Source organism: Fringilla coelebs (assembly GCF_963513975.1).
Source record: "Fringilla coelebs genome assembly, chromosome: 24".
NCBI lineage: Eukaryota > Metazoa > Chordata > Aves > Passeriformes > Fringillidae > Fringilla > Fringilla coelebs.
Window position 1 is genome coordinate 5,736,704 of NC_140050.1, and position 25,062 is coordinate 5,761,765.

Genomic DNA, 25,062 nt, shown 5'->3' on the forward strand with positions numbered 1-25,062 from the left:
GGTTTTGGGGGAATTTGAGCTCGGTTTTTTTCCCACAGAGGGGGATCCCAGCCCCTGAGGAAAAGGGATTGGGATGTTTTCATCTGGGTGCACATCTGGGGAAGGCATCAGGGGCTGGGAACGGCTCCAGCCGCGGTTCCCAGCCCCAGGTTTGGGATTTTGGAGGTGCCCAGAGCAGCTGGGGCCACCCCTGGATCCCCTGGGGTGTCCTGGGGATGTGGGGGGCTCTGGGCTGGAGCTGCTGGGGAGGGACAGGGGGGGGACAGACGGACAGGGGGGGACAGATGGACAGGGGGCCAGGCAGGAGCTCCTGTCCTGGGCCAGGAGCAGGGCTGGGGACAAATGGCCAAATACCAGCATTGTCCAATTGTCAAATATCAATATAACCTAATTATCAGATATCAGCATTATCAAATTATCAAATATCAGCATTGTCAAATATCAATATTATCCAATTATCAAATATCAGCATTATCCAATTATCAAATATCAATATTATCCAATTATCAGATACCAGCATTATCAAATTATCAAATATCAGCATTGTCCAGTTATCAAACATCAATATTATCCAATTATCAGATATCAGCATTATCAAATATAAACACTATCTAGTTATCAAATATCAATATTATCCAATTATCAGATATAAACACTATCCAGTTAGCAAACATCAACATTATCAAACATTAGCATTATCCAATTGTCAAATATCAGCATTATCAAATATCAGCATTTTCCAATTATCAAATATTAATAATATCAAATATCAATATTATCCAGTTATCAAATATCAATATTATCCAATTATCAGATATAAACACTATCCAGTTATCAAACATCAGCAATATCAAATATCAGTATTATGAAATTATCAAGTATCAATATTATCCAGTTATCAAATACCAGCATTATCAATTATCAAATATCAATATTATCCAATTATCAAATATCAATATTATCCAGTTATCAGATATCACCATTATCAAATATAAACACTATCCAGTTATCAAATGTCAATATTATCCAATATCAAATATCAATATCCAATTATCAAATATAAACACTATCCAGTTATCAAATACCAGCATTATCAAATATCAATATTATCCAGTTATCAAACATCAGCATTATTCAGTTATCAAATATCAGTATTATCAATTATCAAATATCAGCATTTTCCAATTATTCAATATCAGCATTATCCAGTTATCAAATATCAGCATTACCAAATATCAGCATTATCCAATTATCAAATATCAATATTATCAAATATCAGCATTATCCAATTATCAAATACCAGCATTATCAAATATCAGCATTATCCAGTTATCAAATATCCATATTATCCAATTATCAAATATAAACACTATCCAGTTATCAAACACCAGCATTATCAAATATCAATATTATCAAATTATCAAATATCAGCCTTATCCAGTTATCAAATATCAGCATTATCAAATATCAGCCTTATCCAGTTATCAAACACCATAATTATCAAACATTAGCATTATCCAATTATCAAATACCAGTATTATCAAATTACCAAATATTAATATTATCCAGTTATCAAATATCAGCATTATCAAATTATCAAATATCAATATTATCCAGTTCTCCAATATCATCATTATCCAATTATCAAATATCAGGATTATCAAAGTATCAAATATCAATATTATCTAATTATCAAATATCAGGATTATCAAAGTATCAAATATTAACATTATCCAATTATTAAATATCACTGTTATAAAATATTAATATTATCCAGTTATCAAATATCACTATTATAAAACATTAATGTTATCAAATATCAATATTACAAAATATTAATATTATCCAGTTATCAAATATTAGCATGATCCAATTATTAAATCTCAATATTATTATTTTGGGCAAATAAAAGCTGAATTTAGGTGTTTGGGATGTTGGAATTTTGAGCTGGAGTTTTAAATTCAGCTCTTACATGCAGATGGGTTTGCAGCAGCTTGGGTGGGTGGGTGTTGATTTGAAATTTGAGATAAAAATACATCGAAATTAACAGTTCAAAAGGAAAAAAAATGGATTAAAAGTAGCTGGAAACGAGTGAGGAGGAGGGGAACAGGATCAGCTGTGTCACCTCAGTGTCCTGGCACCGAGCTCCTGCTAATTACACCTGCTAAATGAAGATGCTAATTAGGCAGGGATTGCACAGGGCCAGCTCTGGCCAGCCTCTCCTTCATCCTTATCCCAGTTTATCCCAGTTTATCCCAGTTTATCCCAGTCTGGCCGCTCTGAGGCAGTGCCAGTGTGGGCACAGCTTTTCCCAGCAGCACAGAAATGTTATTTATCCGTTTATTTTTGGGTTTTTTATCCAAATTGGGATTTGCAGCCGGGAATTCCGAGCCACCATCATGCTGCCACCAGCAGGGGACACTTTGCACTGTCCCAGGAATTTCCAGGGATCCAGGGGCAGCTTTTCCCCCTCCAGCCATCCCCACAGCCCTGGGACTTTCCCTGCCCAGCTTTGTTTTTATTCCTGCTGGATCTCCAGGGGGTGACAGCGGTGACAGAGCCGCCCTAAATCATCCCTGAGCCCCAGGGGAGCCTTGGGGACAGAGCCTGGTGGGTCCCCTGTGCTGGTGTCACCATCAGAGCCCAGCAGAGGCTGCAGCTCCTCCAGGAACCCCATCCCAGCCCTCACAGGCAGGAATTCCATCCCAAATCTCCCCTTTTCCATTCTGAAAGCCATTCCCTCCTGATCATTTCCTGATCAAGCCATTCCCTCCTGATCTCTCCTCTGCACTTGTTTGACTATCAGACCCCAGCAGAGGCCACAGCTCCTCCAGGAATCCCATCCCAACCCCTCCCCTCCCAGAGGGAATTTGGGATTCCCTCCCAGATCCCACCCAGATCTCCTCTTTTCCAGTTTGGAAGCAATTCCCTCCTGATCAAACCATTCCCTCCTGATCTCTCCCCTGCAGCTTCTCCAGGAATCCCCTCCCAGCCCTTCCCCACCCTCACAGGCAGGAATTCCATCCCAAATCCCACCCAAATCTCCTCTTTTCCAGTTTGGAAACCATTCCTTCCTGATCATTTTCTTGGCTTGATCATTTCCTGATCTCTCCTCTGCACTTGTTTCACCACCAAACCCCAGCAGAGGCTGCAGCTTCTCCAGCAATCCCATCCCAACCCCTTCCCACCCTCACAGGCAGGAATTCCATCCCAAATCTCCTCTTTTCCACTTTGGAAGCCGTTCCCTCCTGATCAAACCATTCCCTCCTGATCTCTCCTCTGCACTTGTTTCACCATCAGACCCCAGCAGAGGCTGCAGCTCCTCCAGGAACCCCATCCCAACCCCTCACCTCCCAGAGGGTATTTGGGATTCCCTCCCAGCTCCCACCCAAATCTCCTCTTTTCCACTTTGGAAGCCATTCCCTCCTGATCATTTTCCTGATCAAACCATTCCCTCCTGATCTCTCCTCTGCACTTGTTTCACCACCAAACCCCAGCAGAGGCTGCAGCTTCTCCAGGAATCCCATCCCAGCCCCTCCCAAAGGGAATTTGGGATTCCCTCCCAGATCCCACCCAAATCTCCTCTTTTCCAGTTTGGAAGCCGTTCCCTCCTGATCAAACCATTCCCTCCTGATCTCTCCCCTGCAGCTTCTCCAGGAATCCCATCCCAGCCCCTCCCCACCCTCACAGACAGGAATTCCATCCCAAATCCCACCCAAATCTCCTCTTTTCCAGTTTGGAAGCCATTCCCTCCTGATCATTTCCTGATTGAACCATTCCTTCTTGATCTCCTCTGCACTTGTTTCACCATCAGACCCCAGCAGAGCCTGCAGCTCCTCCCATCCCAGCCCATCCCCTCCCAGAGGGAATTTGAGATTCCCTCCCAGATCCCACCCAAATCTCCTCTTTTCCACTTTGGAAGCCATTCCCTCCTGATCATTTTCTTGGCTTGATCATTTCCTGATCTCTCCTCTGCACTTGTTTCACCATCAGACCCCAGCAGAGGCTGCAGCTTCTCCAGGAACCCCATCCCAGCCCCTCCCAAAGGGAATTTTGGGATTCCCTCCCAAATCTCCTCTTTTCCAGTTTGGAAGCCATTCCCTCCTAATTGAGCCATTCCCTCCTGATCTCTCCCCTGCAGCTTCTCCAGGAATCCCATCCCAACCCCTTCCCACCCTCACAGGCAGGAATTCCATCCCAAATCTCCCCTTTTCCACTTTGCAAGCCGTTCCCTGGATCCTGGCACCCTGTAAATAACCCCTCCACTCCCTGCAGGGCTGTCATCATCTCTCCCCAAACCTTCTCTCACCTCTTTTCCCTCTCCCTTTTTTTCCCCCCCACAACCTGCAGCAGATAATTTTCTAAATTTAAACCCCAACCATCCCAAATCTGCCCCCAAGGCAGCTCCCTCACGTGCCTCCCTTTCACACAGCGGGGAAAAAAATTCCCTTTTTTAGCCTCTGGCAGCAACCCCAGCCCTGAGCTCAGCCCTGGAGCTCTGCCAGCCCAGTGTGACCAAAAGAAAAGAACCTTCAGCTTCCTCCCAGCCCAGCAGGGAGTGCAGCCCCTCACATGACGCCGCAGTCATCGGCTTTGCCCAAAAAGCCGCGGTTTTGCGGGAAAACGGCGGCAGTCACGCGGCTGCTTGTGCTCCCAAAAGCGCAAGAGGAGTCATCAGGCTCTGAAGCTGAGGGTTCTTCTCTCTTTGGATGGGGTTTAGGGATGATTTAGGGTGGCTTTGTCATCGTTGTCACCCTCTGGAGCTGCGGCAGGAATCAAAACAAAGCTGGGCAGGGAAAGTCACGGGGCTGCGGGGATGGGTGGAGGAGGAAAGAGCAGCGGTGCCCCAAAGGTCACTCACGTGGCCTGGGGACGGGAAAGGGCCGGGAATGAGCTGGGCACTGGTGCCAGCAGGGCCTGTTTGTAGGGAATGGGGATCCCAGAGCAGCTCTGTGTATATTCCAGAATGGGAATGAGCCCCAGTACCAGCAGGGTCTGTTTGTAGGGAATGGGATCCTGGATCAGCTCTGTGTCTGTTCCAGAACGGGAATGAGCCCCAGTGCCAGCAGGGCCTGTTTGTAGGGAATGGGATCCTGGATCAGCTCTGTGTCCATTCCAGCACAGGAATGAGCCCAAATCCACAGTGCCAACAGGGCCTGTTTGTAGGGAATGGGATCCCAGAGCAGCTCTGTGTTCCTATTTGAGAACAGGAATGAGCCCCAGTGCCAGCAGGGCCTGTTTGTAGGGAATGGGATCCTGGATCAGCTCTGTGTCCCCATTCCAGAATGGGAATGAGCTGGGCAGTGATGCCAGCAGGGTCTGTTTGTAGGGAATGGGATCCTGGATGAGCTCTGTCCCCCCATTCCAGCACAGGAATGAGTCCCAGTGCCAGCAGGGCCTGTTTGTAGGGAATGGGGATCCTGGGGCAGCTCTGTGTCCATTCCAGTGCAGGAATGAGCCTCAATCCCTGATTCCAGCAGGGCCATTTTGTAGGGAATGGGGATCCTGGATCAGCTCTGTGTCTCTGTTTGAGAATGGGAATGAGCCCCAGTACCAGCAGGGCCCTTTTGTAGGGAATGGGATCCCAGAGCAGCTCTGTGTCCATTCCAGTGCAGGAATGAGCCCCAATCCCTGATTCCAGCAGGGCCCTTTTGTAGGGAATGGGGATCCTGGATCAGCTCTGTGTACATTCCAGAACAGGAATGAGCCCCAGTCCCAGCAGGGCCTGTTTGTAGGGAGTGAGGATTCCAGAATGGGAATGAGCCCCAGCCCCTGATTCCAGCAGGGCCTGTTTGTAGGGAATGGGGAACCTGGATCAGTTCTGTGTACATTCCAGAGCAGGAATGAGCCCCAGTGCCAACAGGGCCTGTTTGTAGGGAATGAGGATCCTGGAGCAACTCTGTCCCCCCATTCCAGAATGGGAATGAGCCCCAATCCCTGATTCCAGCAGGGCCATTTGTAGGGAATGGGGATCCTGGACCAGCTCTGTGTTTCTGTTTGAGAATGGGAATGAGCCCCAGTGCCAGCAGGGCCCTTTTATAGGGCATGGGGATCCCAGAGCAGCTCTGTGTCCATTCCAGAATGGGAATGAGCCCCAATCCCTGATGCCAGCAGGGCCATTTGTAGGGAATGGGGATCCTGGACCAGCTCTGTGTCCATTCCCGTGCAGGAATGAGCCCCAATCCCTGATGCCAGCAGGGCCCTTTTGTAGGGAGTGAGGATCCTGGATCAGCTCTGTCCCCCCATTCCAGAGCAGGAATGAGCCCCAATCCCTGATCCCAGCAGGGCCCTTTTGTAGGGAATGGGGATCCCAGAGTGGCTCCATGTCCCCATTCCAGCCCGGAGCTGGAGCTGGATGTTCATCCCGAAGTTGTGGGGTTCAGCTTTTTGGGGTTTTGCTTCCCAGCAGGGCTGAGTTCTCCCCCTCCAGGTGAATTCCTGCCTTAGGGAAAAGATTCTCCCTTGGGGTTCTGAGGCTTCATTAGCAAAGGGCTGTTAATTATGGGGCTGCTCCCAGGAAATTGGGGAGAAGGAGATTCCAGCCAGGCCTGAGCTCCCTGGAACAGGAGGGAAGGAAAGAAAGGTGAATTCCTGGGGGCTTCCCAGGAAAAAAGGGATGAATTCCTTGGGGATGCTTCAGGTTTCCCTGGATTTTAAGGTTTGAATGGATTAAAGTGGGATGGAGCAGCTCCAGAGGGTCCGTGCATGCTGTTGGTGGGACATGGAGCGCCTTAAAATCCATTCCTGAGCAGAGCCCAAGAGTTTTTAAGGAGTTTTTAGGAACTTTTCAGGGAGTTTTCCCACCCTACGATGCCTCCTGGTCCCACGCCACAGAAATCTTGAGGTCTGAAAGGGGAAAAAAAAGAAAAAAAAAAGGGAATAAAAACTTGCTGCAGTCAGGGAAAAATTCAATGGCTCATTGAGGTGCGGAGCTGCTGCTGCAGGAAGTGTGAAGGGAAAATGGAGCCGGCTTTGTTCTTGCCCAGACAAGGAGCGAGCGCCGCGGCCCCAACAGCCGCGCTCTGTTCCCAAAGCCATGAGGTCATCCCGAACGGCAGGAGCCGCCTCTGGGCCGGCGATCCCGGCTCCCCCGCCCGCCCCCCCCGCTCCTCCTGGCTCCCGGCTCGCTCCCGGCTGCTGGCCCCGCTCCAGCCAGGGGGAGCGGCTGCATCCCCGATCCCAAAACCCTGGGGCTGCTGCATCCCCGATCCCAAAACCATGGGGCTGCTCCATCCCCGACCCCAAAACCCTGGGGCTGCTCCATCCCTGAATCCCAAAACACGGAGGGCTTGGAGATCCTGGGGCTGCTGCATCCCCGATCCCAAAACCATGGGGCTGCTCCATCCTGAAATCCCAAAACCCTGGGGCTGCTCCATCCCAAAACACAGAGCTGCTGCATCCCCGATCCCAAAACCCTGGGGCTGCTCCATCCCAAAACACAGAGCTGCTGCATCCCTGAATCCCAAAACCCTGGGGCTGCTCCATCCCGGAATCCCAAAACCCTGGGGCTGCTGCATCCCCAATCCCAAAACCCTGGGGCTGCTCCATCCCAAAACCCTGGGGCTGCTGCATCCCCAATCCCAAAGCCCTGGGGCTGCTCCATCCCAAAATCCTGGGGCTGCTGCATCCCCAATCCCAAAACCCTGGGGCTGCTCCATCCTAAAACACAGAGCTGCTGCATCCCCGATCCCAAAACCCTGGGGCTGCTGCATCCCAAAACACAGAGCTGCTGTATCCCCGATCCCAAAACCCTGGGGCTGCTCCATCCCTGAATCCTAAAACCCTGCGGCTGCTGCATCCCCAATCCCAAAACCCTGGGGCTGCTGCATCCCCAATCCCAAAACCCTGCGGCTGCTGCATCCCCAATCCCAAAACCCTGGGGCTGCTGCATCCCCAATCCCAAAACCCTGGGGCTGCTCCATCCCAGAATCCCAAAACACAGAGCTGCTCCATCCCGGAATCCCAAAATCCTTGGGTTTCTCTATCCCAAAATCCCAAAACACAGAAGGCTTGGAGACCCTGGGGCTGCTCCATCCCAAAATCCTAAAACACGGAGGGCTGAGAGAGGGCTGGAAGGGTTGAGAGAGTCCTGAGAGATAAATGGGATCCTGGAAGGGTGAATGCAGCCCTGAGGGTTTATAGGGTCCTGGAAGGGTAAAGGCAATCCTGAGAGGTAAATGGGGTCCTGGAAGGGTGAATGTGACTGTGAGGGGTTTATAGGGTCCTGGAAGGGTAAATGCGGTCCTGAGAAGTAAATGGAGTCCTGAAAGGGTAAATGTGAGGGGTTTATGGGGGCCTGGAAGGGTAGAGAAGGTCCTAAGAGGTAAATGGGATCCTGGTAGGGTGAATGCAGCCCTGAGGGGTTTATAGGGTCCTGGAAGGGTAAATGCGACCGTGAGAGGTAAATGGGGTCCTGGAAGGGTGAATGCAGCCCTGAGGGGGTTATAGGATCCTGGAAGGGTAAACGCAGTCCTGAGAGGTAAATGGGGTCCTGAAAGGGTAAATGCGACCGTGAGAGGTAAATGGGGTCCTGGAAGGGTGAATGCAGCCCTGAGGGGTTTATAGGGTCCTGGAAGGGTAAAGGCAATCCTGAGAGGTAAATGGGGTCCTGGAAGGGTAAATGTGGCCCTGAGGGGTAAATGGGGTCCTGGAAGGGTGAATGCCACGGTGAGGGGTTTATAAGGTCCTGGAAGGGTAAATGCAACCCTGAGAGGTAAATGGGGTCCTGGAAGGGTGAATGCCACGGTGAGGGGTTTATAAGGTCCTGGAAGGGTAAATGCAGTCCTGAGAGGTAAATGGGGTCCTGGAAGGGTGAGTGCCGCTCAGCCGCTGGCTGTTCGAGGAGTGGCAGCTCGCAGCTATGGCAGGAACGGCAGGAATTCCCGGCGGAGCGCGGGATCAGCGCATTTTTGCGCGCTGCCGTCACCGTGCGGCGGCGGGCAGGTGGCACCGCGGGCCGGCGCTGCCCGGGAGCCGTGCCAGGACCGGTTCCCGGCGTCAGGCCGGGACAGGCCCGGCTTCCCGGCCGGTTTCACCCTCGTGACCGCGATCCCGGGGCCGCGTTTCGGTTGGGAAAGGTTCGGCTGAGGGAGGGAGATGGAGATGGGGGATCCGCGCCTCCTCCGTCCCGCCGGGAATAAATCAATGAATAAATCGATCAATCAACGGGGAAAGGGCAGAGGCTGCTCGGAGCCAGCCCGGATCCGTGATGGGAGAGGAGGAGGAGGCGTCTCCTCCAGCACGGAGCCGCTGCTGAGTCACGGCTCGGCAGAGCCAGCGCTGCTGTCACCGCTCTGTCACCGCTCTGTCACCGCTCTGTCACCCGCCGCTGCTGCGCGCGGCTGACTCAGGGGCTGCGCGGGTTTGCGCCGCTTTTTTCCCATGAAAACAGCCCAAATCGGGACTTTCTCAGCCTGCCGGGCGCGCAGAGGGAGCTGTCGGGAACAAAGGGACGCGGAGGGGCCGCTCCGGCCGTCACTCGGTGCTGCCGTGACGCGACACCGGGAGGGTGGCACAGCCTCGGCTCCCCGCGGTGCCACCCGCAGCATCTGGGGGAATGTGAGCACAGAACGTGGCATTTGTGACGGTGTGAGCCTGGAAATGTAGGGATGGAACAACCCAGGAGAGATTCGGGGATGTTGCTATTCTGCTTTTAGTCCAGAATATCCAAACTGATTTAAAACCAAATCCTGACCGTTCCAGGGTTTATCCTGACTTCGGTGTTTTCTCTAAAACAGGCAGGAGCGCTCCCGGGGGGTTTGTACCCCAGCCAGACCCTCCTGAGATGTTTTTGTGTCATTCCCAAACCTCCCACCTGCGCTCCCGGATCCCGGATTCCCCAACCTCCCTCCCTCCTTGCCCTCGGGCCACCCCGGTGATCCCTCCCTGCCCGCGCTCTTGTGTTCCCTGTGTTTGTATCGGTTTTTAGTGCTGCTGGGAAATCTTTCTGTCGGTGTTTCCCCGGGCTGGGATCTGCCCGATCCAGGAGGAGCAGGGAGAGCAGCCCGGGGTGACTCCATCGCTGCTGGAAGAGCTCCCGGACACAGCGTGAGGAACAGCGCCGCCAGAGCCATTCCCGAAAATCTCCCTGTCCCAAACGCTGCTGCCGAATTGAGGAGGATTTGTTTGTGCTGAGGAGGGCTGGGGGTGACTCAGCCGGAGGAGAGCAGGGCCTGGTGCTGAGTCACGGAGCAGAGCCAGGCGAGGGAAGAGTCAGCGCTGGCCCGGCTCCAGCAGCAGCGGGAGGTGGGACCAAGCCAGGATCCCGAGGTTTGCCCCCCTGGCAGAAGGAATTCTGCCTCTGTTGGGGTCATTTCTTCAGTTTTGGAGGATGTGCAGGAGAGCTCGGTGTCCCCACTGTCCTTCCTGGCCAGCCTGGGTGCAGACGTCACATCCCAGTCCTTTCCCAAACACTGATTTCCTTAGAAAAAGGGCAAAGGGATGATGGGGCTGGATCCAAAAACGGGGCAGTGCTGGATCCAAACACAGGGCAGTGCTGGATCCAAACACAGGGCAGTGCTGGATCCAAAATCAGATCAGTGCTGGATCCAAAAACAGGGCAGTGCTGGATCCAAAAACAGGGCAGTGCTGGATCCACAGCCAGGGCAGTGATGGATCCAAACACAGGGCAGTGCTGGATCCAAAAACAGGGCACTGCTGGATCCAAAAACAGAGCAGTGCTGGATCCAAACACAGGGCAGTGCTGGATCCAAACACAGGGCAGTGCTGGATCCAAACACAGGGCAGTGCTGGATCCAAACCAGGGCAGTGCTGGATCTACAGCCAGGGCAGTGCTGGATCCAAACACAGGGCAGTGCTGGATCCAAAAACAGGACAGTGCTGGATCCAAAAACAGGACAGTGCTGGATCCACAGCCAGGGCAGTGCTGGATCCACATCTGGGCAGTGCTGGATCCAAAAACAGGGCAGTGCTGGATCCAAACACAGAGCACTGCTGGATCCACATCTGGGCACTGCTGGATCCAAAATCAGGGCAGTGCTGGATCCAAAATCAGGGCAGTGCTGTGGATCCAACACTGCCCTGGCTGTGGATCCAGCACTGCCCTGTGTTTGGATCCAGCAGTGCCCTGATTTTGCATCCAGCACTGCCCTGGCTGTAGATCCAGCAGTGCCCTGGTTTGGATCCAACAGTGCCCTGTGTTTGGATCCAGCACTGCCCTGTGTTTGGATCCAGCACTGCCCTGGTTTTGGATCCAGCAGTGCCCTGTTTTTGGATCCTCAGGATGCTGCAGGGACAGGGATGGGGGCAGGAGCAGCTCCCAGAAGTTCTCTGAACTCTCCCTGGGCTGATTCATCGGCCTCACTCCGTAAACAGGAAGCTGAGAAAGTACAGGCAGGTGATCCTGTGCTGCTGCAAACACTTGGAAACACAAATTCCTTGCATTTTTTTCCCCCAGCTGCCTGCTAACTCTTGTCCAGGTGAGCAGAGTTGTTCTGGCAGTGTCTGCAGCAGGAAGGGCTCTCGAGGTCGCTGCACGGGGTTAGGAGGAGCTGGACTTTGCCCTGCTCCTAATCCCCTTGCAGGACCTGGCACTGGGAGGGGTTCAGATCCCCTGACTGCTGCTTCTCTCTGCTCTTGGGAGGGGAGAAAAGCCCTGCTGGGAAGAGGGAAGCTGGGATTCACTGGGATGCTGCTGGGGAGCTGCTTTGGAGCGCCTCAAAGCAGGAGCTCCTTCCCCAGGGAACAGCCTCCTTCCTCCTCCATTTCCACAGAACCGGACCTGATTTCACCCTGGCAGCTTCCCCGTGCTGCCTTGACTTAACTTCCAGGACGGGAGAGGCGGAGATTCCCAAACAGCGCCGTTAATTCAGGGAATCCTCCCTCCCTCCCTCCCTGCCTCCCTCCGGGAACGCGGGGCTGCAGCGCCGCTCGTTCCCCCCCGCCCTTCCCGCACCATTCTCGAGTGCTGCTCCGGGATTGAGGAGCCGAGAACACGCCGGGCTGCGGCTGCCAAGCCAAATCATCCCCGAGAGTGCCCTTGTGGTCTGGAATAAACTCCCCAAATGTCTAAACATAGGCGAGACAGCGAGGATTTGGGATGGGACGGGCGCTCCCACCCCGCTCCCGCCGGGAACGCTCGGCTTTGAAGCTGCCAGGCCCGGGGAGAAGTTGGAGGAGCCTCTAATTAAGGCATGGAAGGGCTGCAGTGGGCGGCTGGTGGGGCCGGGAGCCGTGTTTGCTTTGGCTCCTTCCCCTCCTGGAATCGTCTCCGGCTCCGGTGGGGGTGGGAGCTGCCCCCCGTGCCCCGGGAAGGGACGGTCAGGGGCTGAGTCAGCGGCGGGAGGTGGTGGCTGTGACACGGCTGTGACACCTCCACAGCAGCGGTGGCACAAAGGGGACGGGCTGGGGGTGGTGTCTGCCCCCGGGGCAGGGGGGATTGTTTGGGTCTGGTGGAAAAAATCCGTCAGTTCCTGCTGTGAAAACAAGAGGAGTGGGGTTCAGGGCCTGCCAGGGAATTGTGGGGGTGCAGGGACACGGCCCCACGGGCAGGTGGGACATAAATCCCATGGGCAGGTGGGACATAAATCCCTTGGGCAGGTGGGACATGAATGCCATGGGCAGGTGGGACATGAATCCTGTGGGCAGGTGGGACATGAATCCCTTGGGCAGGTGGGACATGAATGCCATGGGAAGGTGGGACACAAATCCCTTGGGCAGGTGGGACACAAATCCCATGGGAAGGTGGGACATGAATCCCATGGGAATGTTGGACACCAATGCCATGGAAGGTTGGACATAAATCCCATGGGGAGGATGGACATGAATCCTATGGGCAGGTGGGACACAAATCCCTTGAGCAGGTGGGACATGAATGCCATGGGCAGGTGGGATATGAATGCCATGGGAAGGTTGGACACAAATCCCATGGAAAGGATGGACACAAATCCCATGGGCAGGTGGGACACCAATCCCATGGGCAGGTTGGACATAAATCCCATGGGAATGTTGGACCCCAATCCCTTGGGAAGGTGAGACATAAATCTCTTGGGAACATTGGACACAAATCCCATGGGAATGTTGGACACCAATCCCATGGGCAGGTTGGACACCAATCCCATGGGAACATTGGACACAAATCCCATGGGAATGTTGGACACCAATCCCTTGGGAAGGTTGGACACCAATCCCATGGGAATGTTAGACCCCAATCCCATAGGAACGTTGGACCCCAATCCCATGGGAATGCTGGGCCCCAATCCCATGGAATGCTGGACCCCAATCCCATGGGAATGCTGGACCCCAATCCCATGGGCCAGTGGGATGTGTTGCCATGGACACAGCCCCGTGTGCAGCTTCACCTGACCCACCTGCAGTGTCACCTGCCCAGTGCCAGGGACACCAAGGCCAGCAGGAGCCCCCCGAGCCCCCCTTGGTGCCGGCCCGGGGCCGTGCCGGGGCAGAGCGGCGCTCTGCAGAACCAGGCGGGTTTTTCCGCTCTCCTCAGCAGAGATTTTTACAGCACTCCCTGGGAAGGGGAACTCGAAACAACCTCAGGAAACGTCAGAGCTCCCAGTCCCGAGCTGGGTTGGGTGTGGGGATGAATTTGAACAGCCCAGGGATCGGTCCTGCCCTGCTGCAGCCCCTCCGTGTTCCCGCAGGATTCTGCTGAGCCGGGCCCGGAGCCGATGGCAGAGAATGTCCACGACTAACAACATAGCCCAGGCCCGGAAACTCGTGGAGCAGCTCCGCATCGAGGCCGGCATCGAGAGGATCAAGGTGAGCACAGGGGTGGAATGGGCTCCTGGTTGTGGGGAGGAGCTCCTGGTTGTAGGGATGTGCTCCTCATTGTAGTAGGGATGTGCTCCTGGTTGTGGGGAGGAGCTCCTGGTTGTGGGGATGAGCTCCTCATTGTAGTAGGGATGTGCTCCTGGTTGTGGGGATGTGCTCCTTGTAGTAGGGATGTGCTCCTGGTTGTGGGGATGTGCTCCTTGTTGTAGGAATGTGCTCCTGGTTGTGGGAAGGAGCTCTGTTATAGGAATCTGCTCCTTGTTGTAGGGATGTGCTCCTCGTTGTAGGGATGAGCTCTGTTATAGGGATTATAGGGATAAGCTCCTTGTAGGGATGTGCTCCTTGTTGTAGGGATGAGTTCCTTGTAGGGATGAGCTCCTCGTTGTAGGGATGTGCTCCTTGTTGTAGGAATGGGCTCCTGGTTGTGGGGATGAGGTCCTCGTTGTAGGGATGTGCTCCCTGTTGTAGGGATGAGCTCCTTGTTGTAGGGATGTGCTCCTGGTTGTAGGGATGTGCTCCTGGTTGTAGGGATGTGCTCCTTCTTGTAGGGATGTGCTCTGTTATAGGGATGTGCTCTTTGTTTTAGGAATGTGCTCCTCGTTGTAGGGATGTGCTCTGTTATAGGGATGTGCTCCTTGTTGTAGGGATGTGCTCCTTGTTGCAGGGATGTGCTCCTTGTAGGGATGTGCTCCTGGTTGTAGGGATGAGCTCTGTTGTAGGGATGAGCTCCTCGTTGTAGGGATGTTCTCCTTGTTGATGTTTTAGGAGTGTGCTCTTTGTTGACAGAGTGACAAAACTCTCCTTTTTCCCCTTAAAAAGGAAATAAATTCAGAAGTTTCTCTCAGTGAGGTGAAAAAGGCTCTCGTAGGGCTTGGGGCACTTCATTAAGGAATGCTAAATGGTTAAAAGTCTCGATTGGGCAATTTACTAGAAAAACAAGAGAACAAAGAAACTTTGGTTTTTGTGAAGAGAGCTTCTTGCACCTAGATTAGTTTTCCTTTTATTAAAACCTTTTTGTTTCCCACACTGCCACAGAAGCCACCTTGCTGATTTTATTGTTGATTTTTAAAGTAGCTGAGCTGTCTTGGGTGTGAAATAAATCTCCAAGAGCTCAAAAAGCCTCCTGACTCAGATGGGAGTGGGAAGAGACCCTGGGTTTCCCCCAGCAGGATCTCCCCAACATCCCAGGATTCCCTCCAAGGAATCCCCACCAGGATTTGGTGACAAGGACAAAGGGGTTGGGATGGAAAGAGGGGAATTTTAGGCTTGGTGGACAGAAGGAATTCTCTCTCTGGATCCCTCCTGGATCCCTGGAAGTGCCCAAGGTTGGAAAACCTCCAGATGTGGCTCCATCTCTGCCCTGTGTCATTAAAGAAATTAAAATTAAAAAACAGGATTGGGGAATCTCCTGAGCCTCCAGCAGCTCCCTGGGGATTTGGAGCCTCCTCTGATCCCTCCATTCCCAAAAAATCAGCTTGGAACTAAACCTTAAACAATGGATCCTAAAGTTTTCCAAACCTTTATCAAGAGGCTGCACTCAGGGAATCTTCTCCTTCACTTTTTCATCCCAAATCCCTGAAAAAAAAACCCCACAGCTACAATAAATCCCTTTGAAATCCTTAAGGGAAAAAAAGCTGGATGTAAATCCCCCAAAAATCCTGCAAGACTCTGAGCTGGGAATATTCCCATAAATTCCTGCTTTCTTCCCCAATATCCAGGTCTTTAAAGCATCCTCAGATTTTGGGATTTTCATCTTATATCCCTGACAAACATGGATACATGATTGTTATGATTTAAATCTCCCAGCTGGGGCATTTCCCCACACTTCTCACTGTAAAATCCGATTTTCCACCTCCAAAATTCCCATTTTTTTCTCCTCATCTCCCCAAAATTTCTGCTGGGAAAAGCTGGATGTCAAACCCCAAAAATCCTGGAAGTGCTGGTGACTTTGAGGTGGGATTATCTCCCAAATTCATGCTTTTTAAAATATTTTTATCCCCAAAATGCAGGTCTCCAAAGCATCCTCGGAGCTGATGAATTACTGTGAGCAGCATGCTCGGAACGATCCTCTCCTGGTGGGAGTTCCTGCTTCTGAGAATCCCTTTAAGGACAAAAAACCCTGCATCATCCTATAGCTGTGGATCCTTCTGGAAGGAAAATCCCCATCCAGGCTCCTCCACACCTTCACCTGCACCCAGGGGTAAAAACTCAACGCCGGCTTCGAGCAGAACTTAAAAATTCCTGAGAAAAACAAAACAAAAATCTGAGAAAAACAAAACAAAACCTTAAGAAAAAACAACAAAATTTCCCCCTCAAAAAAAACATCCAGAAAAAAGAAAATTGGAAGCAGGGTTTGGTGGCTGCTTCCTGGGAAGGAAAGTGGGATTAAAAATTGGAATCAGGATTTTAAAATTTACCCAGGGTTGAGGGAGGAAAGGAAGGAAGGGGGGGGGGGGGATCCAAATTGGGATATTTGGATTTGGGAAAGGGGTGGTGGAGGAGGAGCTGGGGGGGTCATTCCCAGTGGGATGTGAGAGCTGGACCCAGAGCCCAAATCAGCAGGAATTTCCTCTGGAGCAGGGGTGAGGTGGGAAATTATTTTGTAGAAAATCAGTACAAAAATAAAAACCAAAAAAAAAAACCCCAAAATCCCCAAATCCAGCTGGAAAAATCCCTGTTGGGAATGGTCAGAGGGAGGCTGGGGAGGCTTTTCCCTGCATCCCAGGGCTCTGCTGGGATCCAGGGATGGCCCTGCAGGGGAATTCCCAGCTGGGAGAGATCCCTGGAGGAATTTTAGGGAGCCCCAAGGATGGGGGAGGTCGGGATTTTGGGGGGGTCTCTGTGCTGTCCCCAAATTCAGAGAGGGAGGGAAGGGAAGGAGCTTCCTGGTGCATCCAGAATCTTGGAAAAATCGACTTTTGGGGGAGTTTCAACCCAAATCAGCAAATTCCCCACGTTTCCCATCTCCCTTTTCCACACTGGAATTCTTCCCACTAAATGCAGGGCCTGGGAAATGTGCAGGGAGGATTAGGGCAGGTGGGGAGGGGGAGGGGAAGGACCAGTTCTGATCCCATCCCTTGGGAATCCGGGACTGGGATTGAACTGGGAGGGCTGGGGGATGAGCAGGGAGGGGAGAGCAGGGAAAGGGGAGCAGGGAAATGGGAATGGGAAAAGGGGAATAGGAAAAGGGGGAGCAGGGAAAGGGGAGCAGGAAAATGGGAATGGGAAAGAGGAATAGGAAAAGGGGGAGCAGGGAAAGGGGGAGCAGGAAAATGGGAATAGGAAAATGGGAATAGGAAAAGGGGGAGCAGGGAAAGGGGGAGCAGGGAAAGGGGAATGGGAAAAGGGGAGCAGGGAAAGGGGGATAGGAAAATGGGAATGGGAAAAGGGGGAGCAGGGAAAGGGGAGGAGGGAAAGGAGATCAGGAAAAGGGGGAGCAGGGAAATGGGAGCAGGAAAAGGGGGAGCAGGAAAATGGGAATGGAAAAAGGGGGAGCAGGGAAAGGGGGAGCAGGGAAAGGGGAGAAGGGAAAGGGGGAGCGGGAAAAGGGGAATAGGAAAAGGGGGAGCAGGGAAAGGGGAGCAGGAAAATGGGAATGGGAAAAGGGGGAGCAGGGAAAGGGGAGCAGGAAAATGGAAATGGGAAAAGGGGGAGCAGGGAAAGGAGAACAGGGAAAGGGGAATAGGAAAAGAGGGAGCAGGGAAAGGGGAGGAGGGAAATGGGAATAGGAAAAGGGGGAGAAGGAAAAGGGGAGCAGGGAAAGGGGAATAGGAAAAGGGGGAGAAGGAAAAGGGAGATCAGGGAAAGGGGGAGCAGGAAAAGGGGAGCAGGGAAACTGGAATAGGAAAAGGGGGAGCAGGAAAATGGGAGCAGGAAAAGGGGGAGCAGGAAAATGGGAATGGGAAAAGGGGGAGCAGGGAAAGGGGGAGCAGGAAAATGGGAGCAGGGAAAGGGGAGCAGGAAAAGGGAATAGGAAAAGGGGGAGCAGGAAAATGGGAATAGGAAAAGGGGGAGCAGGGAAATGGGAGCAGGAGACGCTTCCATGGAGGCCTTGGGTGCTCCGGGAATTCCATGGAGTGGCCCCCGGATCTGTGGGGAAGGGACAGATCCTGGGATTTGGGTCCCAACCAAATCCACGTCCCCAGGGCCCATCCTGGGGCTCAGCAGCTCCTGGGAGACATTCCCAGAATCCCAAAATCCGTGAGGCTGGAAAAGATTTCCCAGAACCACCGGGAATGGTTCTCCTGAGCACAGGTTTTTGGGAAGAGGAGGGATAAAAACAACCTGGCCACAGCCGATGTGAAATCCTGGGAGTTTCCCCATTCCCCCAGAAAACTTTGGATGGGGTTAGGAATGCCAGGGACAATTCCCATGGGAAAGGAATTTGCAATTCCCCCCCAGCAAAGCCTTTTCTGGAGGGTTTGATCCCAAATCCCGAATCCCAAATCCCGCCCCAAGCTCCGCCCGCCGGGAATGACGCGGCCACTCCCGAGTCCAGCCCGGGATTCCTTCTCCAGGAGGGAATTCCCTCTCGTCCTTAATCTCTGGGACAGTTCCAGCCTTACTTTTCTACTCCAGATCTGATTCTTCCTCTGTGTTCGAGACCAGAGCTTGGTGCTATCCTTGGAGCCGGGGCTGGAGCCGGGAATTCTTCCTCCCCCTCCTCCTCCTCCTCCTCCTCCTCCTCGGGATGGGGATCCCGAGGGATGCTGGCTCAGATTTTGGGGTCTGGATGATTTGGGGTTGCTCTGCCTCCCCCATGCTGGGGTCCCGCCCCAGCCAAAACCACGTTGGAGCTGGGAGGAGGGAAAAAGGAAAAGGGAAAAGGGAAAAGGGAGATGGGAAAAAGGGAAAAAGGGTGGGAGAAGGGAAAAGGGAGATGAGAAAAGGGATGGGAGATGGGAAAAAGGGAAAAGGAGTCGGGAAAAGGGGCAAGGAGCTGGGGGAAAAAGGGACAAGGAGCAGGGAAAAAGGGTTGGGAAAAGGGAAAAGGGATGGGAGAAGGGAAAAGAGGTTTGGAAAAGGGAAAAAGGGGTTGGGAGAAGGGAAAAGATGTTGGGAAGAGGGAAAAGGAGCTGGGAGAAGGGAAAAGAGGTGGGGAGGAGGGAAAAGGGGTTGGGAGAAGAGATTTGGAAAGGGAAAAAGGGGTTGGGAGAAGGGAAAAGAGGTTGAGAGAAGGGAAAAGGGTTTGGGAGAAGGGAAAAGGAGTCAGGAAAAGGGGCAAGGAGCAGGGAAAAGGGGTTGGGAAAAGGGATGGGAGAAGGGAAAAGGTTTGGAAAAGGGAAAAAGGGTTTGGGAGAAGGGAAAAGAGGTGGGGAGAAGGGAAAAGGGGTTGGGAAAAGAGGTTTGGAAAAGGGGAAAGGGGGTTGGGAGAAGGGGAAAGGGTTTGGGAGAAAGGAAAAGGGATGGGAGAAGGGAAAAGAGGTGGGGAGGAGGGAAAAGGAGCTGGGAAAAGAGGTTTGGAAAAGGGAAAAAGGGGTTGGGAGAAGGGAAAGTAACTGGGAAAAGTGAAAAGGAGCCAGGAGAAGGAACAGGGGCAGGGAGAAGGGAAAAGGGGGGAAAAAAAAAAGGGAGAAGGGAAAAGGAGCTGGGAAAAGGGTGAGGGGGAAGGGAAGAGGATCCAGGGAAAGGAGCAGGGAGCCAGGAGAGAGGCCCTGGAGCATCTCCAGGTTCCCTGAGGGTCCCACCAGGAGCTGGGGGTGGGAGCTGCTGGCAGTGCTGGTGTCTCCATGGCTGACTCGTTTTTGTTGGGAAAAAAAAAAAAATCCTTCATTTTTCTTTTCTTTTTTTTTATATTTTTTTCCCCCACCTTTTTTTTTTTTTTTTCCGGAATTTTCTCCTTGTCCATCCAAGTAAATCCGTGCTCATGCCGTGGGTGGTTTTTTTTTTTTTTGTATGGCAGAAATAGAAGTGCAGATTCCCAGTAGTTGCTTGTACTTTGTTCAGTGCATTTGCCAAATAAATTTATTTACAAAAAAAAAAATTAAAAAGAAAAAAAAAAAAAAGGAAAAAGGGGGAAAAAAACACCAAAAAAAAAAAAGACTTTTCAGAACTTTTTAAGTGCTGGAAGGGGGAGCAGGAGGAGCTGGAGCCCAACTCCACAAAAGCCTTTTTTTTTGGGATTTAACCACATGCCCAGATCTGTCCGGCCTTTCTTTATGGGATGTGGTGAAGCCAGTGCCAAAAATAGAAATCTGGGAATAAAAGGGCCAGGGAAACTTTGCTCCTATTCCAGTTTTCCTCCCTTTGCCTCACCCTCCCCTCCCTGTCTCAGGGGATGGAGCCGGGACACCCCGGAGCCTCTGGATCTCCCAAATGCCCCTTTTATATTTCCCCCCCTAAAAATTCCTTCCAAATCCACCTTTATTTAACAAAATCCCAAGAATCCATTTACTCCCAGCCCACGTGGGATCCTTGGCTCTCCTCGTTTTCTCCTTTTCTCTGGTCTATCACTCATTAATTATTCTGATTTGCCAAACTCTGATCTCGTTGCCAAAACTCCCAATTCCCGTTTTTTTCCGGACTGTCCTTAGGAAGTGGTCGGTGTCTGTGCCGTAGGATCCTCATCCGTCTGCAATTCCCGTTTTTTTGGGGTTTTTTTTTTGGGTTGGTTTTGTTGATTTTGCCCTTTCTCGTGTGCCATATCCCCCACCCCGACCCCTCCTCGCACCGTGTTTAATATTTCGTGGAATCGTTGTTCCCAAGTGAATGGAAAACACAGTAAACAAAAGGCTCACTTTGCATTTTGCCGATTTCCTCTGCCGCGCTCGGGGCGTCGGGAATTCCCGACCCTCCCTCGGGAATTCCCTTCTCCACCCTCGGGAATCCCTCTGCTCCCGGGGATTCTCCTTTTCCCCACCCCCTGCGTGCTCAGGTGGGATCGGGAATGCCGATTCCCAGGAATTGCAGCTCCTCCAGGGTCTCAGCTCCTCAAAAATCCCCCCTTGGGAATCCCGCGGCTCTCAGGGATTCCCTTTTCCCTCCCTGCTGGCTCCTCCACGGGAGCTCTTGGGAATCTCCTTTTTCCCGGGAATCTCCGGAGCCATCCCATCGCATCCCACGGGGAAAACCAAACCCAGCGCTGCATTCCTTCTTTTTTATTTTTTTTTTTCCCCTGGAAAAGCGATCCCTTCCCAGCTTCCTGCTGGAAAATCAGCGGGATCCAGGCCGGGAGCGAATCCTTGGAATGCGCCGCTCCCGCTGCAGCCGCGGGCCGGGAATTGTTGGGATTTTTCAGCGTCTGCTCCAAAAACGCCGCTGGGAAGAGCGGGATGGACGGGGGGACAAGGGGACAAACAGATGTCACTGTCCCCCAGCCAGGTCCCTGCCACTGAATCCCGAACTCGTCCCCAATTCCCTTCGGAGCCCCGGGACACCGGGAGCGGCTCCTCCCGCCGGGAATTGGCTGCCGGAGGTGGCAGCGGGTGGCGGTGCCAGCGCCAAAGCGACACCGGCCGGGTGGCACCGGGCTGGGAGCGGCTAAAAATAACCCTCCCTCCTCCGCCGGGCTATTTTTAGCCTGGCTGCCGCTCTAATTAACTCCCTGCCAGCCTAATTAACTCCTTACCCTCGGAGCCGCGGCCACCGGGACGGCAGCGGGTGGCCCAGGGACATCCGCGTGTCCCCGCGGTGCCACCGGGGCGGGGACAGAGCGGGGCCCCCCCTCGGGGTCATCCCCCCCTTTCGGGGACCCCCCTGACCGCGGGGACTCCGTGGAGGATGCCACCACGTCCCCACGCGGGTGACACGGGGACACCCGTGACGCAACGGGGCCGCCGCGGTGACATCACGGACGGACTTCCCGCTCCGGGCGTCACCGGCGGGGGGAGGGGAGGCAGCTCCGTGCCTCAGTTTCCCCCCAATTTCCAGAGGTTGGGGATGTCGGGATGGGCCGAGCTGCTCGGGGGGTTTGGGGTGAGCGGTGCCCCCCCGGTTTCTTGTCGCCGGTGTCGCTGCCAGGGTGGAGACGGAGCCCGGGGCCAGGAGCCGCCGGAGCCACCGGAGCCACCCAGGCCAGACTCATAAATCAGCGGCTCCGGCGCGGCTCCGGCCCTGCCCTGTCTGGCTGCGGCCGCCCCAGAGCCAGGAAGGGGCTCGGTGCCCCCCCCGTGCCCAAACCCACCCGGTGTCACCCCCCGGGACCTGCCACCCCCCTCGCGGTGACACGGCGGCTGCGGTGTCACCCACGCGGGCACGTTCGGGGTGACATCTGCGCTCCCCGTGTCACCGCCACCCCCCAAAAACCCCGCGTCAGCTTTTGGGGGGGGCGCAACACCCACCCAGGGCTGGCTACGATTCCGAATTCATTATTAATTAGCTAATTATCGCCCGGGGTTTAATTACCCCGCGCTGTCGATGCGGGTGGTCCCGGCTGGGTGAGCTCCGGGGGGGGGGCTCGGGGCTGTCCTGAGGATTTTGGGGGGTCTGGGGGGGTTTAACCCCTCGCAGCCCCGTGACACGGCCGCCGCCTGACACACCGGTCACACGAGTGGCACAGCCGCGGTGACAGCGGCGACAGGAATGGCCTCGTGACCTCCTCAGTGAAACGAGTTCGGGCGGCCTCAGCCGCCCTCGGGCCCTTTCCCTTTGGGATCCTCCCGGGGGGATCCCGGGGAACAGCGCCACCCCATCGTCCCCCCCACCCCGAGCTGAGCCCCCACACCTTGGGGACCTGGGGGGGGTCGCGGTTTGGGCCACCCAGAGGGTGTTGTCACCATCTTGTCCCCGCGGTGGCCTCCGCCGGGGCTGTCACACGCCGCGGTGGCTCCGTGCCTCAGTTTCCCCCGCAATCAAAACCCCAAAGGAGGGCACAGGGCACGTCCCCGAGCCACGCGACGCTCTGGGATGGCCACCGTGTCCCCAGCCGGGGCTGGCGGGTCGTGGTGTCCCTGCCCAGCCGGACACCGTGTCCCCAGCCGGGGCTGGCACCGCTCCCGGCCCGCCGGGGCCACCCCGTGTGACACCGCGCGTGTGACGGGAACCGGGCGAGCTCAGGGCAGCTCCTGCTCCGGGATCCACCGGAGCCGCTCCGCCGAGGGATCCCCCGTGCCCACAAAGGGGGAACGCCGCTCTGAGCCCCCCGGCCTCACTTTCCCCACAGCCCCCGGGGGTTGTCCTTGTCCCCACCCCCGGAGGACGGAGGGAATTCCCCGCCCCCACCCCCGCGGGCAGCCCCCGGCCCGGTTCCCACGGGAGCCGCGGTTTCTGCGCGGGTGGGGCCGTGCCTCAGTTTCCCACGGAGCTCGTGGGTGTTTTTCTTGGAAAAACCCTTTTTCAGAGAAGGGTGGGGTGGGAATTTCTCCTCCAGCAGCAGCGAGGCCACACACGGGTGGGAACCCTCGGCCCTATAAAAAGCCCCCAGGGGAGGTGGAGCCCACCCCAAAACCCACCCAGGAAGCGCCGATTCCGCTCCCGCTCCCTTGGGAACGGCTCCAGCGGAGCACAGGGAAGAGCAAACACCGGTAACGTCAGACATTTTATTGCAAATAAATTTAATTCCTCGCTCGGTAGAAGAATAAACTCTGAAAAAGGTTTAGCTCAGGGTCTCCAAGTGCAAAAGCAGCACCCGGGGGGTGCAGGTCCATCCGTGCAGATGTCCGTAATTCCTTGGAAAAAGCACTTTTTGCACCAAAAAAAAAAAAATTAAAAATCCAGCTCTCTACAGTCCTCGCCTCCATCACGTCCCAGCTGCCAAAAAATCGCGACAGTGTCCAGGCTCCGGGGTCACCCCCGCGCTCCGCGGCGCCCACCCGGGGCTCCCCACGCTCCAGCACGACTCCTGGGCCGGCGGCTCCGGCCAGTGTCCACCCGGCTCCGGCCGGTGTCCCCCTGCGGGCTCCGGTGTCCCCCTGCGGGCTCCGGCGTCCCCCTGCGGGCACGGCTCCGCTCCCTCCATTCCCACCGCAGCGGCCGCGCTCCCCCTTCCTCCTCTCCGGTTCAAAACAAAAATAAAATCGGTGGGTTTTGGGGCATTGTGGGTTGGAACTGGCTGTTTCTCCTTCTTTTTTTTTGTGGTTTTTTTTCCCCCTGCTGTTTAGTTTTTTTTTTTTTAAAGGTTTTTAATCCTTCAAGTCCAGGCCGGGAAGGGGCCGGGAAGGGCTCAGCGCTCCTGCAGACACACGAACGGCACCCACTGGTTCCTGTCGCGACTCTCGGCGCAGTAACTCGCCACCTCCGCCAACCCCTGACTCTTCCAGGCGTCCGTGTGCGGGTTCTGGGGGAGCAGGAGCACGGGGTTAGTGTCACCGGCGCCCCGACACGTGTCCCCGAGCCGCCCCGTCACCCTCCCCGGCCCCTGGCGCGGCGCCCGGTGGAATCACGGGGCCACCGGCGCGTCACCTCGGCGCTCACCGTGACCAGGAGGCAGTGCAGGTCTCGGGGCTCGGAGTCCGCCTCGGGCTCGCCCAGGATGGCGGCGAGGCGCTGCATGCCCGACACGCGCAGGATGTGGATGTCGTTGTCGCAACAGAACGCCTGGATCAGCGTGAAGTGGATCTGCAGGGCGATGTCGCCTTCGTCCTCCTCGTCGGTGGCCAGCACGCACAGCACCACGCTGTCGGGGTCCCTGAGGGGGGCGAGGAGGGTTAGGGGCGACCGGGACAGCTCGCGATAGTGGGACCTCCTCCCGCGGAGCTGTCGCCTCCCTATCGCGCTAAGAATTGGCGACAAACCCTCCCTCAAATTCTACCACCCGTAAAACGCCCCAGCTCTGCACTAAGCGGGCCGCGATGAGCCCCGCCACGCGAGCCAGATCCCCCCCGACAAACCCCCCGACAGAGCCCTATCGCGATACTCACACATTCATCAGCTTGGCCGACTCGTAGACCCCCACGGTGAGGCGGTCCTGCCGCTGCGCCGCCACCAGCACCCGCTCCACCGCCTCGCTCACCGCCTGCATCCTGTCGGGAGGAACGGCAGAGCCGGTGAGCGGCGACGGCGACAACACGGATCCCCCCCGCCGAACGATCCCCGAGCCGCCCGCCACTTACTTGCTGCTATCGCAAGGCACCAGCTCCTCCAGGGTCATGGTGCAATTGTAATCCGCAGGAGAAGAAGGCAAACTCCAAGAGCAATAATCCCGAGCGCGGCTACCGCGGGGATATCGCGGAGATATCGCGGCGCTATCGCGATTCCCGGTCCCCCTCCGCTCCTGCCGCCGCTCCAGCGCGATCGCTCTGAGCCCCGGCCGCGCCCTGCGCCTCCTTTTATAGCCTCCCTCGAGGGGCGGGGCCTCGCGCGGCGCCCCCGCCTCGCCCATTGGCTGGCGCCGCGCGGAGCTGCCCACGGGAGCGGCGCTGATTGGGCGCCGCCGGC

At 54.8% G+C, this 25,062-nt stretch overlaps 2 protein-coding genes across 3 annotated transcripts in view; one reads left to right on the forward strand and one right to left on the reverse strand.

The window, feature by feature from the left end:
- GNG7 (G protein subunit gamma 7) overlaps positions 1-18,615 on the forward strand; it is a 47,160-nt gene extending 28,545 nt beyond the window's left edge. The window contains exons 2-4 of one of the 2 annotated variants that reach the window (XR_014616729.1): positions 13,620-13,737; positions 15,759-15,949; positions 18,328-18,615. Coding sequence is in view for 1 of the 2 variants with exons in the window: in XM_084221200.1 (XP_084077326.1) it covers positions 13,657-13,737; positions 15,759-15,884 (207 nt within the window). In the remaining variant the exon portion in view is untranslated. Of the gene's footprint in view, positions 1-13,619; positions 13,738-15,758; positions 16,770-18,327 lie in introns of those variants that run through there. The other variant, XM_084221200.1, reaches the window with a different exon arrangement.
- A 4,596-nt stretch (positions 18,616-23,211) lies between these two features.
- Positions 23,212-24,912, reverse strand: GADD45B (growth arrest and DNA damage inducible beta). Its single transcript, XM_084221197.1, has 4 exons — positions 24,738-24,912; positions 24,546-24,647; positions 24,100-24,313; positions 23,212-23,962 (listed from the first exon to the last, which is right to left on the reverse strand). The coding sequence occupies exons 1-4, from the start codon at positions 24,773-24,775 to the stop codon at positions 23,849-23,851; spliced, it is 468 nt and encodes a 155-aa protein (XP_084077323.1). The 5' UTR covers positions 24,776-24,912; the 3' UTR covers positions 23,212-23,848.
- Positions 24,913-25,062: the final 150 nt, after the last annotated feature.